Raw genomic sequence first — 15,379 nt, forward strand, 5'->3', positions numbered from 1 at the left:
GAAATGCATTTAAATGCTTACATATGATGGTTTTGATCAAACAATGATAAAAGGCTTTGCTATGAATCTTCAACTGACTGACCGGGTCTCCTTTCCATCCAGGAGGTCCTTCATCTCCTGTATTACCTGGTAGACCCTGATAAGTGAAAAAATAAAAGTTCAAAGTATACAAACAAGTGATGTATACACCAACACATGATTCTGAACATGATGCAGTGTTGTTTTAAACGATTGCGCATTACAAACACAATAGATAACATAATAACAATCACAAAATTATATTTATAGAAGTGAAACAAAAACAAAAAATAACTAAATAGTATAGTACAAAATAGTTCGCAGTCTTTGCATGTTTTCAGCACTTATTTTCATATTTAATATATTTAGTAACAGATTACAAAAATAATTGACAGGGTCAAAATTCAGAATGACAAAAAACACCATGAAATTTGTAAAAGGAGGATAAATGTCCAATTGATTGATTTAAAATATTTATGACCTTATATAAAACCAACCTGTTGTCCATCAAGTCCAGTAGGGCCGTCATCACCGGCTAAGCCAGGTAAACCCTAAAGGTAACATAGACCAACTTTTAATAGTCCAACACTAGCATGCAAAGACTATAAATCCTTAACTGGCAAGAATACAGATTTTCTTTATTTATTTTTTTTAATGGAAACACCATAACTGTAGGTGACCTTGGCTCCCCTTTCTCCTGCCGCTCCGATTAATCCAGCTGCACCTTGGAGGCCCTATGATGATCCAATAAACATTGTTTTTAACAGATTCAAATATTCTCACGATAGATTTAATATATTTTTATGAAACGAGGAGTAACATGTACAGGATAATGTACATTAAAATGGCTGTTGACCCACTCACAAGGATTCCTGCAGGCCCAGGTGGCCCCTGAGGTCCAGGAGACCCGTTACTTCCCCGTGGCCCTGGTTTTCCAATGGCTCCAGCATCACCTGGGAGACCTGGAGCACCCTGGAAATAAGAAAGCTATGTAAGCCTACATCTCACTGTGCAGCAAGATTTGTAAGAGTTTGTGTATGCAGCATTTTTTTTAGAGTTGTTCAATGATGCAAACATCCCTGCTTCAGCCAAAGTGGCCTTTCTCAGGGTATAGAAATATAAATTTAATTGGAAGAGCTGAAACTGAGGTGCTTTAAATTGTAGCAGGGGTGTTACTACGTGTATACCAGTGGCACAATGTGTCCAGGTAAATTCAGTAAACATTTGAGAACTGTGACTTACTGGTGTACCCTGAATCCCTTTGGGTCCTTCATCTCCAGGTCGACCCTAAGGGGGGGACCCTCAAATTACAAGGATGTAAATACAGCTTGAAATAGAAATCGATAACAAATTTACCTGAAGCAAGTTTTAAATGCAGTGAACCAATGTTGAACAATTTGAATGTCATTGGCCAACTACAATTTTTTACTGATTCATGATAGCATATATCACTTTACCACACAGGTGTCAAACTCAAGGACCGGGGGCCAGATACGGCCCACCACATCATTTTATGTGGCCCGCGAAGACAAATTGTGCATCAAATTCGTGTGTCATTACTAGAATTGCAAATTGTCTTCACTTTTAATAATATCTTCATTTTTAAATATTTGACCAGTTTTTACTCGTCTGATTTGAAAACGACTTATTAGTCAGTTTGTTTTGTAGCTTTTACTGTATATAATATGAGGTGCTCATACATTTATTTGGGTTGACAGTCATAATGGCCCTCCGAGAGAAGCTATGACTACAATGTGGCCCGAGAAAAAAAATAGTTTGACAGCCCTGCTTTACCCACATTATGATGTCAGTAAATGACATGCCAGCCATTCGTTTTCTGGCTAACCCTGATCAGGTTTATGAGTGGCTTAATGCAATATACACAATCACACATACTCTCATTCGCACCAGCTTGCAGTTATTTTGAATATTTTCAATTGATCTAAGGTTCATATTGTATTTTGTATTGATATTGTAATCCAAACATCAATTCTCACCAGAGGACCCTGGGGACCCCTTTCTCCAGGGGAACCTGGCAGACCCTAAAAACAAAAGAAGAACCGAGAATGTGGAAACATGTAATTACTTCAATTTACAATTTTCTCTATCGGGGGTGTACATAAGACAAGAAGCCTCTATTCTCTAAATCCTCTTGATCTTCTAGTTTCCATTGCAAATAAACAAACAATTATGTAGATAATGCAATTTTCAATTATCTCAATGCCAATCCAGTATTTATGATTTCAATCTTATTATCAGCAACGTCATATTTTTTAAATGCATTCCTGCATTTTTAAGAATTGCATGCTTCAATGTAGATAACAACAAGGACATCAAACAGCTATATGTTTTAGAAGAATATCTTTTGATGTGATGTATCTTAATAAAGGATTTATTTTCATAGTAGTGCCCGAAACGCCTCCTCTTTATATGCGTGTGCAAGTGCTCTTGGGCCAAATTCCACCTCTTCGCTTCATGCTTTCAGAAAACAAGGTAAATAGTACTCAAATAATCATATTAAACAAGGTAAATAGTACTCAAATAATCATATTAAACAAGGTAAATAGGACTCAAATAATCATATTAAGAACAACAACAAAACACAAATCTAACATATTTTTTTTTATACTTACTGGAAGCCCTTGCTTCCCAGCAGGCCCAGGAAAACCTCGCAATCCGGTCTTACCCTGGTGCATAAAACACAGATGTGTTTTTTTTTTGCGTGCAATACTGTTTGAGTACATGAATAATTTATGTGTAACTTAAATTCTGCATTAACGGTGATAAAATCACAGGTTCACATCACATTTGCTATTGTCAATAGCAACTCAAAATGTCCAAATTATGAGTGTTTCTAAATTATATTGTTAAAGAAGGCCGGAGGGAATATTAAGTTACCCTCTCTCCAATGGCTCCTGGAATACCGCGCATGCCCACGGTGCCCTGGATACCCTGATGAACAGCAGCAACATACAGAGGAATGAAATTATTAATTAATGCCACAAAATCTATTCCAATTTAATATGTTAAAGAATCACTTACATACATACCAACTGGGCCCTGTGGTCCCTCCATGCCAGGCTTCCCTGTGAAACCCTGAGACGACACATTCTATCATATACTCTATGCAAGCTTTGCAGCATAATTGTTGCATGACTGTGAACTAACCTTCTCGCCTTGGGCTCCAGTCATGCCCTGAGGTCCTGGAGAACCTTGAAGCCCCTTAAAAGTAAAAGCATCCTGCATCAAAATATTGTAAGACAAACCTGTAAACTCGCAGCTAATTAGTCTCAGGCTGTCCAAGTGTATTTAAAAAGTTAAATGTTGCTTGAAATAAATTTCTTCAGAAATCTGCTTTGAGACATCACGTACAGTATAATGAGGCATACCATCGAACCCATTGGTCCATCAGGACCTCTTTCTCCAGAAATTCCTTGAAGACCCTAAAAAGAAGAAGAACAATTGTGTTAGTGTACTGAGAGGCACAGTTGATTATTGATTTTTTTAAATGACTTGAAGAGCACAAGTTTTATTTTTTACTTTTATTTTACTGTTTTGGTGTTAAATTTTTTTAACTCTTCTATTCACCACGGGAGTTCTCCTCGATCGTCATGGCGGCTGTTTACATTCCACCACACGCACGTGCGAGTGAAGCCACGCAGATGCTGGCTGACCAGGTGACAGACATGGAGAAACTTCTACCAAATTCACTAATCATTGTTCTGGGTGATCTTAACAGGGCGAACCTCGCACACGAACTCCCCAGATACAGACAGCACATAACGTGTCCCACCAGAGGGGCACAGACACTGGACCACTGCTACACCGTAATTAAGGATGCATACCACTCTGTGGCTCGTGCAGCTTTAGGACTCTCGGACCACTGTCTAGTTCATCTGATCCCTGCCTACAGACAGAAACTAAAAACTTCTAAGCCTGTGGTGAGGACTGTAAGGAAGTGGACAGTGGAGTCAAGGCAGGACCTCCAAGCCTGCTTTGACTGCACCGATTGGAGAGTTTTTGAAGCTGCAAATTCAGACTTGCATGAACTCACTGACACTGTCACATCATACATCAGTTTTTGTGAGGATCTGTGTGTCCAGACTAAGACCTTCTGCACGTACAACAACGGCAAACCTTGGTTTACACCGAACCTTAGGAGGCTGCGCAAAGTCAGGGAGGAGGCCTACAGGAGCGGCGACCGGGACCTGTTCAAGCAGACCAGAAACACACTGAACCGAGAGATCAGGAAAGCCAGGAGGTGTTACGGGGAGACCCTGGAGAGACACCTCTCTGCCAATCCTGATCCCTCAACAGTATGGAAAGGCCTGCAGAGCATCACGGGCTTCAAGAAACGAACCCCCCGTCCTGTGGAGAGCCCAAGGCTCGCTAACCAGCTAAACAGGTTCTACTACAGGTTTGATCGGTCCTCCCACACAACGGGACCTCCTGCAGCACAATCCACATACTCACCTCCCCCCACAACTGCTCTGTCCACACCTCCATCACCGTGGTCACCGACTCTCTCTCTTGCAGAGGCCGCGGCCGCACTCCAGATTCGCGAGGAGGAAGTGCGCCAGATGTTCCGGAGACAAAAGATCAGGAAGGTACCGGGCCCAGACGGCGTGTCACCTTCCTGCTTGAAAGTCTGCGCTGAGCAGCTGGCGCCCACCTTTGCACGGAACTTCAACCGTTCCCTGGAGCTGTGTGAGGTGCCCTCGTGCTTCAAGAGCTCCACCATCGTTCCAGTGGCCAAGAAGCCCGCCATCACAGGTCTGAATGACTATAGACCTGTTGCACTGACATCTGTGGTCATGAAATCTTTTGAGAGGTTAGTGCTGAACCACCTGAAGGATGTCACGGGCCCCCTGCTGGACCCCCTCCAGTTTGCCTACCGGGCAAACAGGTCGGTGGATGATGCGGTCAACATGGGACTGCACTACATCCTGCAACACCTGGACACCCCAGGAAAGTACGCCAGGATCCTGTTTGTGGACTTCAGATCGGCGTTCAACACCATTGCTCCTGACATCCTCTAACAGAAGCTCATCCAGCTCGCGGTGCCTGCCTCCACCTGTCAGTGGATCACCAGCTTCCTGACCAACAGGAGACAGCGTGTGAGGCCGGGAAGCATCACATCTCCACATAACCAGCTCAGTGGCCTAGTAGTAGAGTGTCCGCCCTGAGACTGGAAGGTCGTGGGTTCAAACCCCGGCCGGGTCATACCAAAGACTATAAAAATGGGACCCATTGCCTCCCTGCTTGGCACTCAGCATTAAGGGTTGGAATTGGGGGGTTAGATCACCAAATGATTCCCGAGCGCGGCACTGCTGCTGCTCACTGCTCCCCTCTCCCCCAGGGGATGGATAAAAATCACATGGGGATGGGTTAAATGCAGAGACAGAATTTCCCTGAAGGAGTAATCCCAAGGGATTAATAAAGTTGAGTCTAATCTAATCTGACACCCTGACCACCAATACTGGAGCCCCTCAGGGGTGCGTCCTCTCCCCACTGCTCTTCTCCCTCTACACCAACGATTTCTCCGCAAGTGACTCTTCTGTGAAGCTCCTGAAGTATGCAGACGACACCACTCTCATCGGACTGATCCAGAACGGTGATGAGACTGCGTACAGACAGGAGGTGGAGCGGCTGGTCCACTGGTGCATCCAAAACCACCTGGACCTGAACCCGCTCAAGACTTTGGAGATGACAGTGGACTTCAGGCGAGGCCCTTCACCACTTTCACCCCTCACTATCCGCAGTAATACTATTCTCTCATCAGACACCTTCAAGTTCCTGGGAACCACAATCTCTCAGGACCTGAAATGGACCGGCCACATAGACTCTGTCCGGAAGAAGGCCCCGCAGAGGCTGTACTTCCTGAGACAGCTCAAGAAGTTCAACCTGCCGCGGGAGCTGCTGAAGACCTTCTACACTGCCATCATCCAGTCTGTCCTCTGCACCTCCATCACTGTCTGGTTTTGATCGGCCTCCAAACAAGACAAGCACAGACTGCAACGAACAATAAGGACTGCAGAAAAGATAATTGGAATCAACCTCCCATCTATCCAAGACTTGTACCATTCCAGGACCAGGAAACGTGCAAGTAACATCTCAACAGACCCTTCGCACCCAGGTTGCAGCCTGTTTGAACTACTCCCCTCCGGACGCCATTAGAGAGCTCTGTACACTAAAACCAGCAGACACAGAGACAGCTTCTTCCCCCAGGCTGTCGCTCTGATGAACTCACACCACTCTTAGAGTCTCAGAGTCATTACTGGGCAATAACATCCCGCTTTCCACACCTTTTTTGTCTACACTGTTTGTACTATGTGTCCTCTCTGCATCCATTGCAGCCTGGTCATCCTAGAAGAGGGACCCTCCCATCTGTGGTCTCTTCTCAAGGTTTCTCATTTCCCCTAGCTGGAGTTTTGAGTTTTTCCTTGCCCTCTTGGGAGTTTAAGATCAGTTTAAGATCAGGGGATGTTTGAGAATATCTTTAGTTTTTCACATGTCCTGAGTGTTGTTGTTAGTCACCTAAATGTTGAACAGAGGCTGTGATTTACCGAAGTCAAATTCCTTGTTTGGCACGCTCAAACATGGCGAATAAAAAACTCTTGAATCTCTTGAATCTTGAAAATAATGCAAATTAATGGCGTCAGGCAACATCTTTGTAATGTACTTCCAAATTCATCACTTCAGGAAACCATAAAAATGACTTTTCAACCACTGAAATTGCATCACCAAAAAGAACTGAAATTATGTTATCAAGTAAACACAGTGGTCATTAAACAAGTTTCTTCTCTTACCATGAGCCCTTTGTTACCCATCGGACCAGTAGCACCTAAGGGACCCTAATGAAGAAGAAACAATGTATAAGTTTTTCCCAGGAGCAGAGGTTAATGAAAGTGCAAACACTTAATATGTTTCCAGACAGATTTTTCAGGGCCATTTTAGTCCAACAGTCAAGACACAGATCATACAATTGCTTATTTTAAAAATTTGAGTGAGAGTGACCCCCCCACCCCGGTAATCCTCTGGCTCAGGCTAAAACATATATCTTTTTATTTATTTTTATTTTTTTTAACTTTTCTCCATTCGTAAAGGTTCGTGATGACTCCATGCTGCACGTCCGTCCATCTTAGGTACAAATTTAGGTTATGTTGCTGTCATATGAAACTTTTCATAATCAATGCTGTGACAATCAGTGATTATATTTTTGTATTATGGTAAAATAATCGTGTATCATCAAAACTCATCCCTGGATCATAAAAGTTATGATGAAACTTTAAAGAAATATCCTGACTTTACCTCATCTGCATTGACTAATGTGTAGTATCTCATTAAAAATTAGCAGAAGAGAATAAGTAAACCACGGAACTTGCCCCCAATCTGAAATTATACAGTTCATTCCATCGCTGTGTGTAAATTAAAAAAATGCCAACAGAGCAGAGGGGTGTAGATTATACAACACAATCACACACATAATTTACAAGCGATTGAAATATGACAGAGAATGGGAACCTGTGTACCAGGCTTTCCTTCTGGTCCCTCTGGTCCAGAGTGACCCGCCAAACCCTGAAATGTGTCAATCAAATACACAGACATATATAAACCTTCATGATAGAACTTTTTTTAAGTTCTTGTTTTACTTGAAAAAATATATATTGCGGTTTCTCATCATTAAAGTGTAAGAAAATTAAATGTTTTACAAGCACAACAATTGAATGAGAATAATGATGAGCTTTTCCTATGACTTCTGACATTTAAAGCGAATGAACAAAAACAGATATCTGACAGACAAGATTACCGGTGGACCAGGCTGCCCGCTGGGTCCCCTTTGTCCTGACCGACCCTGGAGAAAAAAAAAAAAGATGACATAAACACAAAAGATACTAAATCATTCTTTATTTTTAATTATTAGTTACAGCTGCAATGTTGCTAAAAAAAAAGATGTATTGTATTTCATATAGTGTATCAGCAATTACAACCAAACGAGTAGAAAGATCATTTAGACTATTCATTTAAAAGTCATAATTTCTCATCATTCCATTATCCATCAATGATTTTCACTTTTAAAACAACCATAACTGCATACAAAGTGCTCCACATAAAGTAAAATACAGACAAAAAGAAAGTTTAAAAAAAAATAACATTAAAACATCATAAAATTCTAAATTTTAGAAAATTTAGGAGTAAAATCATGCCTTATTTATTTTTTCTTGTGCGGCCCGGTACCAAATGATTCACGGACCGGTACCAGTCCGCGGCCCAGGAGTTGGAGACCACTGTTCTAAAATGATGGTGACGCTCATGAAGAGTCAAAAATTTAAAAAAATAGTGTTTTGAGCTGAGTTTTAAAGATGGAGAGAGAGGAGGCTTTTTTAATGTTTAAAGGGAGGGACCTGCAATGGAAAATGTAGTCCTCTGTACTTCAAGTAGCTGACCTGCAGCACTGGGCAGGTGCATAAGGGTCAATTCAAAAAGCATTCCTTAGTGACAGCCCTATTTTATTTATTTTTTTATCCCTGTGGAGAACGAGTTAGCGACATTTGCGAAAGCTACATGTTCTACGGAACTCAAGAGGTGGTGTACAAGGATAACCTTGTCAAATTTTTATCCAAAGGATAAGGAATATTTACTTATGGTTATGGCAGTCGACTTTCATGGCGAGCTTGGATTATTTTAAAAAAACCCTGTTGAATATTTCAACCACAAATATAATAAGGATTGTTAAGCTCTGTTTAGCATGTTCAGGCAAAAGTATGCGCTTAAGTGCTATTAAGTGAGATTCTTGCATTCTTATTCCAAATGTTTTCTCCTCTTATTTTTGCATTAAGAGGCTGTTTTCATGTAAAGCCAAATATAAATTATTGAAAAACACAAGAGATTTACCCTGTTCCCTCTGGGCCCTGTTTTGCCATTTCGTCCATCTGGTCCTCTGTTACCCTTGAAGAAAGTTAACATATTTATGATCGTGACTGTTCCTGTTCAACACGAACACAAATTATTTTTGAAAATCCACAAACAACCAGCAATGTTCAAATATGGCAATGAACTCCGTAGATGTTTGAAATTATGTCAACAAAAGCAAAAATAAGTAAAATATAGGAAATTTACTTATTGGTGGACAGGTACGGGGTGGGATCTTAAATCTCTCACAAATCCCGTTAATCCATAATTACAGTAAAATACAGATCCCGCTCTTTAATAATCTATTATGGTTTGGCTATTAAAGAAACATTCAAAAAAGAGTCAAAGATAGCTGTGGTAGGTGTGCAGGGACAAAAGTGACACTGACCTTTAACCCACTACTCCCCTGTTTTCCCTGACTCCCCGCTTCACCATTCCCGCCCTGTATGAGGAAAGAGGAGTTAAACAAGGAAACACAAAGAATTATGTATCGTAGCGCTTGAAGACTTCAGACTCAGATCAGCATGTTATAACATCTAACGCTGGTAGTATACGTTTCAATAGTCATTTTCTTATAAAGCCAACCAAAAAGATAATTAAAACATCTAGTAAGAAATTATAAATTTAAATCATTTAGTACATTGTGTATTGATTAATAAAATTCATAAATATAATTGTCAAATGATCTTACTATTTAACATGCATTCACAGTACTCAATTCTACTTGCATTTTCCATAAATAGATTTCTAATTATTAATTGACTTTGTATTTATTTGGTGTCACCTTTATTTTTTAAATGCAACTACTTCTCCACAAACACCTTTTTGTAGGCTTCAGCAGGCCTGATACCCCCATGGGGACAAGAAATAGAAAATGAATGGATCATTTTGATAATAAACCTGTTAATTTAAATTGGCAAGAACCTAAGAATTCTTAACAGCATTTATGAGGTTTTGTGTTTATTCGATTAGGCAAGAATCTCCATATTCTTCAGCATACATTGGGGTGATTGATACCCCAAATATACATAATATAAACACGAGATGTTGTTGAGGACTGAAATATTCTTACCTTCAGCTATTTTCGTTATTTACTAAATCTATTGTAGAAAATGCACTAGTCCGAAACGTAGCAAATATGTTGTACATTTTACCTCAATGCCTTTGGGACCAGGTGGACCCTTGGCCCCAATGTATCCTGGAAACCCATCGGGGCCTGTCTCTCCCTGAGAACCTCTTATCCCGGTTGGTCCTCGAAAACCCTGAAAGAAACACCAGAAACCGTAATTAAGACAAGGCACACAATCAACACAAAGTGAAGAATGTCAAAGTGGCACCCGTATCCTGCATTTTCATGCAGCCCCAAAGAAAAAAAGTTGGTTTTAGTTGATCAAGTCCTTCAGTGCTTGACTCGGTAAATTGCTTTGTAACAGCGTGACCTTTGTGAGTGTTAACTCGAAGGTAACTCTTTTGGAGGGCGCAATGATTGTAGTAAATTGCCTTCAATTAAGGTCCTATTTGTGCAAATTGTTCATTTATACACTCTATTGACTTCCCCGAAGCAAGTGTCTGCCCTCTTCAACTTATTTATGAGTGGTGTTATTCAAATAAAGTCTATTTCTCTACGTGCAACTCTCTTTTGTTGTTGAATATTTGAAGGTCTGATATTTAAGGTAGTTTCATTCGAATAATACGAAGAAAGATATCAAGCTCTTTTCGACCTTATCTCCTTTAGGACCTGGAATCCCCTTGTCCCCATCAGATCCCCGAATGCCCTGTAAATTAAAAGCAATTTTTAGAATTATTAATCATTAGCATTTCTAAGGATCTGAAAAAAGTGAAAAGATTACATTAAATAATGATTTTACTTATGAGCGTTTACCGTTACTCCAGGGAAACCCGGTGGACCGGCCTCTCCTGGTGCACCCTGAACAAAAGGTCAGCACGGTGATTTCTTGTGTCAATTAATCAGCAAATAAATGACTTGGGGGAAAAAAAGCTGAAAGAAAGAAAATATTTGAGACCTAGCACTTATAGACATACAGTAGAAAGTTAAGTCTAGAGCTCCTGGAGGCAGTCAGCCACTAGGTGGCATTGTTGTGCTGGTGACATTTTCAAACAAAACTAACGTCGAGTATAAGTTTCAGGCATGGTTGAGTTAAAATGTCAAGGGGCACTATTTAAAATGGAAATTAAAAATGTCAACCCCATGCAAAATATTGAGTTCAATATGTCCTCTGTTTTTGTAAATGTAATATAATGTAATATATACAGTAATACGAATATAACAACAGTCCCTTCCTAACTACTGGGCTGGTACCTCTCCCCGCTCACAATGACTCCAACTCACCACTGGTCCTTCAAATCCGGGTTCACCCCGCATCCCCACTGTGCCCACAGGCCCCTAAGGTGAAAACAAATAGCAAACAATCACACAACAAAAAAGGAAAAATGTAAAGTCCATTCAAGTCGAACCAATTTAACTTTAAACCAATTATGTATTTGGAGGCAGAATTGGAAATGATGAACTTGCAAATTGAAATTGTAGAATTAAAATTCAACACTGGCTGTAATATTTTCCCAAGAATGACAGAAAAAAAAATACAAATCACTTCCTGATTATGATACAGATTGAGAATTTTAATTTTTAGATTATACTTAATCTACAAAGTGAAATTACAATTTACACTCTACTGCATTTTTTTATTTTTTTTTTAAAGCAAAACATAAATGCCAACAAAATATTTACAGGATCTCCTTTTGGCCCTGCTACACCACTTCGTCCTGGTGTTCCCTGGAAACAAATGTGAAAATAGCTCAACATTCATGACACAAGTCACACTACGGTATTATAGTTAAACACCAAAATAAAGCAGTCAGAAAAGTTCTCTACACTATTTTAGATACCACACATATCCTTGTTTCTAAAGACACTGCATACCAGTGACACCAACTGGTTAATTATCAATCAGAACTTTAGTTTGGGGTGTTACATCAAAGTGTGCCTCGTAAGCACACACTGGTTCATTAATTCTACTTACTTGGGGCCCTCTGGGTCCTGTGGGCCCCATCTGTCCATCTAAACCCGGGGGTCCCTGGTCAGACAAAAATAAAAGGCATGAAATACAAGAAACACGTGAAAACGGCTGCTGGTAAACATTGTGTGGGAGCTTGAACACTCAAGGGTAAATATAATCATGCAAATTTAATACCTGTGGACCTTTGCGGCCAACATCGCCTAACGGGCCAACATCTCCCTAAAAGAGCAAAAAAATAAACAAGTCACTCAGAGTAATTAGTCAACAGAGAAGGGTGTCAATAGCAAAACAAGTTTTCTGTTGAGTTAATACGTTAACTCTAAAAAGCTCTTGCTATGATGACAAATGTAATGTAAGATTTTGCAAAAAGATATTACTGTATTTTCTGCACTATAAGGCGCACCGATTATAAGGCGCACCTTCAATGAATGGCCCATTTCAAAACTTTGTCCATATATAAGGCGCACCGGATTATAAGGCGCACCTTCAATGAATGGCCCATTTTAAAACTTTGTCCATATATAAGATATATACATTTGGCCCGTGGGCCGGACTTTGGACACACCTGCTATAGTGGCTCAATATTAGTCCATATAAAAGGCGCACCTGATTATAAGGCGCACTGTTGGCTTTTGAGAAAATTGGAGGTTTTTAGGTGCGCCTTATAGTGCGGAAAACACGGTAAACATTTTTCACATTTCAAAAGTGAATTGTCCTAAATAACTTCAGTGGTTCCATTTTACCCTTGAGCCATTAACTCCTTGAGCACCGACTTGTCCTGTGAGGCCCGGTGCACCCTTCAATGACAAACACACAAAATGTAAAACACTATTCGTGTAGAACGTAAATTATTATTTTTCTCTTTGAATGTCGTCAGTTTACCGTCAGACCCGGAAAACCTGGTGGGCCGTCCAATCCATGCTCCCCCTGGACATGAGTAGATATCATGTAGTGTACCACAATATAATAGCTAACAAAAAGGACTTCAAAAGCATCCATCAGAAAACAACATCAAGGTATTGTTTTTGTTTTACATTTATTACATTGATTGATTGTATCTGGGGTGCCCTTTGTGGAATTACAATCATTTAATGGTATTTATTGGTCACACCAACAGTACGGCAACACAAAATACAGAAGTAGCTTGAGAACTTATGAAGGAGCACAAAAAGCATAATGAACAATAAATGCGCAACAATGAAATTTGAACACAGAGGAGATGGATTTGATATAAATAAAAGCTCAAAGGGCATATCACTCACGTCGAGTCCACGTGGGCCCTCTGGACCATATCCACCTCTGATTCCAGGAGGCCCCTGCAAAATGTATTCAGATTCTGACATAAAAAAATTACAATGACAAAACAAATATTTGCAATAGGTGAAGGCCACTCACTCTGGGCCCAACAGGACCCGGTGGCCCTGGTAAACCAGCCAAACCCTAGAAAGTAATAAAAGCAATAAGAAATCATCAGTTAGATGTGCCCTTTATAAATAAATAAAGCTATATTTTATTTAATGAAGATACATAGAGCATTGCAAAAAGTTTTTGTACAGATTTTGCATATTCATATAAAAGTCCAGATATTAGTTTACTCAAACTTTTGCGTAGCCACCAAGAGGTGTACCTTCTCGCCAGGTTCCCCATTTTGCCCTCTTGGACCTTTTCTACCAATGAAACCCTATTGGGAAGGAAGAGAAAAAAATACCCAATAACTATAACATTAGTTGTTTGTATGAATCAAAGTGTTTCTCACAAGGACAGAAAGGCATTTGCCGGTTAGCATTTTTTACTTCAGTGGGCTACAGACAACTGAGTGACTCAAATTTGTGGAGTTCAACCAGCAATGGTGTAAAAAAAAAAAAAAAAAAAAAAAAGACTCAAATTTTGGGGAAAACTCTCAGTAGATCTCATCATGAGAGTTAAGATCAGTGAGCAGCCAGAGGCTTCTTCAAAAATGTGTTTTACTTGTTCTATAGCTTTTGTCTAAAGGTCCTAAATGAATCGATGAATTGACAACTAATTAATTGAATAACTATTATATAAATGAGAATGATTATCTTATCTATTAACTGTTTGGATAGCTTGTATAATTTAACTTCTTAATTGATGCATCAATTAATCAACAAAGTACTAAACAGTTCAATTGATTATTAAAATAGTTGCAAATCGTAGCTCAATATGACAAAAGTAAAAATGAGTCTACATTAAAACAAAATGAAAAATAGATAGAATACATGCCACAAAGTCAGGCACAGACAAAAACCTGCATAATGACAAAAAACATCTGTAATTACTCACCTCATCGCCCTTTTCCCCTTTGGAACCTCGCTCACCACGGTAGCCCCATGGACCCTGAATTCAATTGACAACGGAACTTTAATTCCATTTCAGATAAACACACCTGACATGTTGCGTATATTACCTATGTATTTATTTGTGTCACTCTCTAGCTTTAAAACAGAACTTCACATAAAATACCAACCTGTGAGCCAGCAACACCTTTTGACCCCTGCTGACCATTTTCTCCATTTTCCCCATCTTTGCCTGGAGTCCCTGCTCTTCCAGGAGGACCCCTGGGGCCGCGTTCACCCTTTCAGACAACAGAGTAAATTATTATAAGTATAATATATAATACTTGAGACAACTGTAACATTTAATTCATGGAGAGCATGTTCAAACAAAGATCTTGAATGGACTAAGGATGTAAGGAAACACGTTACTAATACAGCTATGAGTTAGCAACGTAAGACTCAACTGTAAATTATGTGAGCCTTGAAGATTTATTGGAGCCGTTCATCACACAGACAAGGCATCATCTGGCTCAACACATCTTGACATGAAGATAGTGAGTAGCAATAACTCAATTTGAAGACAGGTGGAGAACAAGGAATGATACATGGATTGAGAAAAAAAAAACACTTACTCAAACCCAGTACATTATATTACACACTGTGGTGGATGATTGATATCATGCTTTTATGCAGAGGGTAGCATGATGGAGGGATTGGAATTTGTTTCTGTAGCGATATTTCACTTGACAATACTGTATTCAGCATACAGAAATAGTCACGCTTATACGCCGATAATTGTATTTGGATATCCAGCAGATGGCACTGTTGACCATTTTTTTGTAATTCACGTTTCGGTACAATACTCTATGCGGCATAATGTATTGGATTCACCTGACTGTTTAGCTTGTTTTACATATTGCATGCCTAAAATCCGTCTGTCCGGCCATCTATCAATTAATTCTGTGCCGTCCCGGGCAATTGAACCCAGGGCCACGACAACCGACATTGTATCATTTCAATGACAGTTCAATGGCTCCTCTAGATGGAGCTCTGTTCGACAGAGTACACTGACTTGCCATTTCTTGAACCCCTTTATAAACCAACACTGCTACCTAG

The 15,379-nt window shown here is 39.9% G+C and overlaps 1 protein-coding gene across 3 annotated transcripts in view; it reads right to left on the reverse strand.

The window, feature by feature from the left end:
* LOC148389987 (uncharacterized) overlaps positions 1–15,379 on the reverse strand; it is a 65,029-nt gene that overhangs the window by 8,598 nt on the left and 41,052 nt on the right. For all 3 annotated transcript variants that reach the window (XM_088391278.1, XM_088391279.1, XM_088391280.1), the window contains 30 exons: positions 14,455–14,562; positions 14,271–14,324; positions 13,597–13,650; positions 13,365–13,409; positions 13,232–13,285; positions 12,852–12,896; positions 12,713–12,766; positions 12,144–12,188; positions 11,973–12,026; positions 11,681–11,725; positions 11,282–11,335; positions 10,814–10,858; positions 10,653–10,706; positions 10,086–10,193; positions 9,320–9,373; positions 8,914–8,967; positions 7,829–7,873; positions 7,543–7,596; positions 6,828–6,872; positions 3,408–3,461; positions 3,187–3,240; positions 3,061–3,114; positions 2,917–2,970; positions 2,652–2,705; positions 2,016–2,060; positions 1,261–1,305; positions 883–990; positions 699–752; positions 516–569; positions 83–136 (listed from right to left, as the gene is read on the reverse strand). In XM_088391278.1, the coding sequence (XP_088247404.1) occupies positions 83–136; positions 516–569; positions 699–752; positions 883–990; positions 1,261–1,305; positions 2,016–2,060; positions 2,652–2,705; positions 2,917–2,970; positions 3,061–3,114; positions 3,187–3,240; positions 3,408–3,461; positions 6,828–6,872; positions 7,543–7,596; positions 7,829–7,873; positions 8,914–8,967; positions 9,320–9,373; positions 10,086–10,193; positions 10,653–10,706; positions 10,814–10,858; positions 11,282–11,335; positions 11,681–11,725; positions 11,973–12,026; positions 12,144–12,188; positions 12,713–12,766; positions 12,852–12,896; positions 13,232–13,285; positions 13,365–13,409; positions 13,597–13,650; positions 14,271–14,324; positions 14,455–14,562 (1,701 nt within the window). The remainder of the gene's footprint in view (positions 1–82; positions 137–515; positions 570–698; positions 753–882; positions 991–1,260; positions 1,306–2,015; positions 2,061–2,651; positions 2,706–2,916; positions 2,971–3,060; positions 3,115–3,186; positions 3,241–3,407; positions 3,462–6,827; positions 6,873–7,542; positions 7,597–7,828; positions 7,874–8,913; positions 8,968–9,319; positions 9,374–10,085; positions 10,194–10,652; positions 10,707–10,813; positions 10,859–11,281; positions 11,336–11,680; positions 11,726–11,972; positions 12,027–12,143; positions 12,189–12,712; positions 12,767–12,851; positions 12,897–13,231; positions 13,286–13,364; positions 13,410–13,596; positions 13,651–14,270; positions 14,325–14,454; positions 14,563–15,379) is intronic.

The sequence above is a fragment of the Syngnathus floridae genome, chromosome 12 (genome assembly GCF_059516105.1).
Source record: "Syngnathus floridae isolate MCC-2025c chromosome 12, RoL_Sflo_1.0, whole genome shotgun sequence".
In the NCBI taxonomy this organism is placed as follows: domain Eukaryota; kingdom Metazoa; phylum Chordata; class Actinopteri; order Syngnathiformes; family Syngnathidae; genus Syngnathus; species Syngnathus floridae.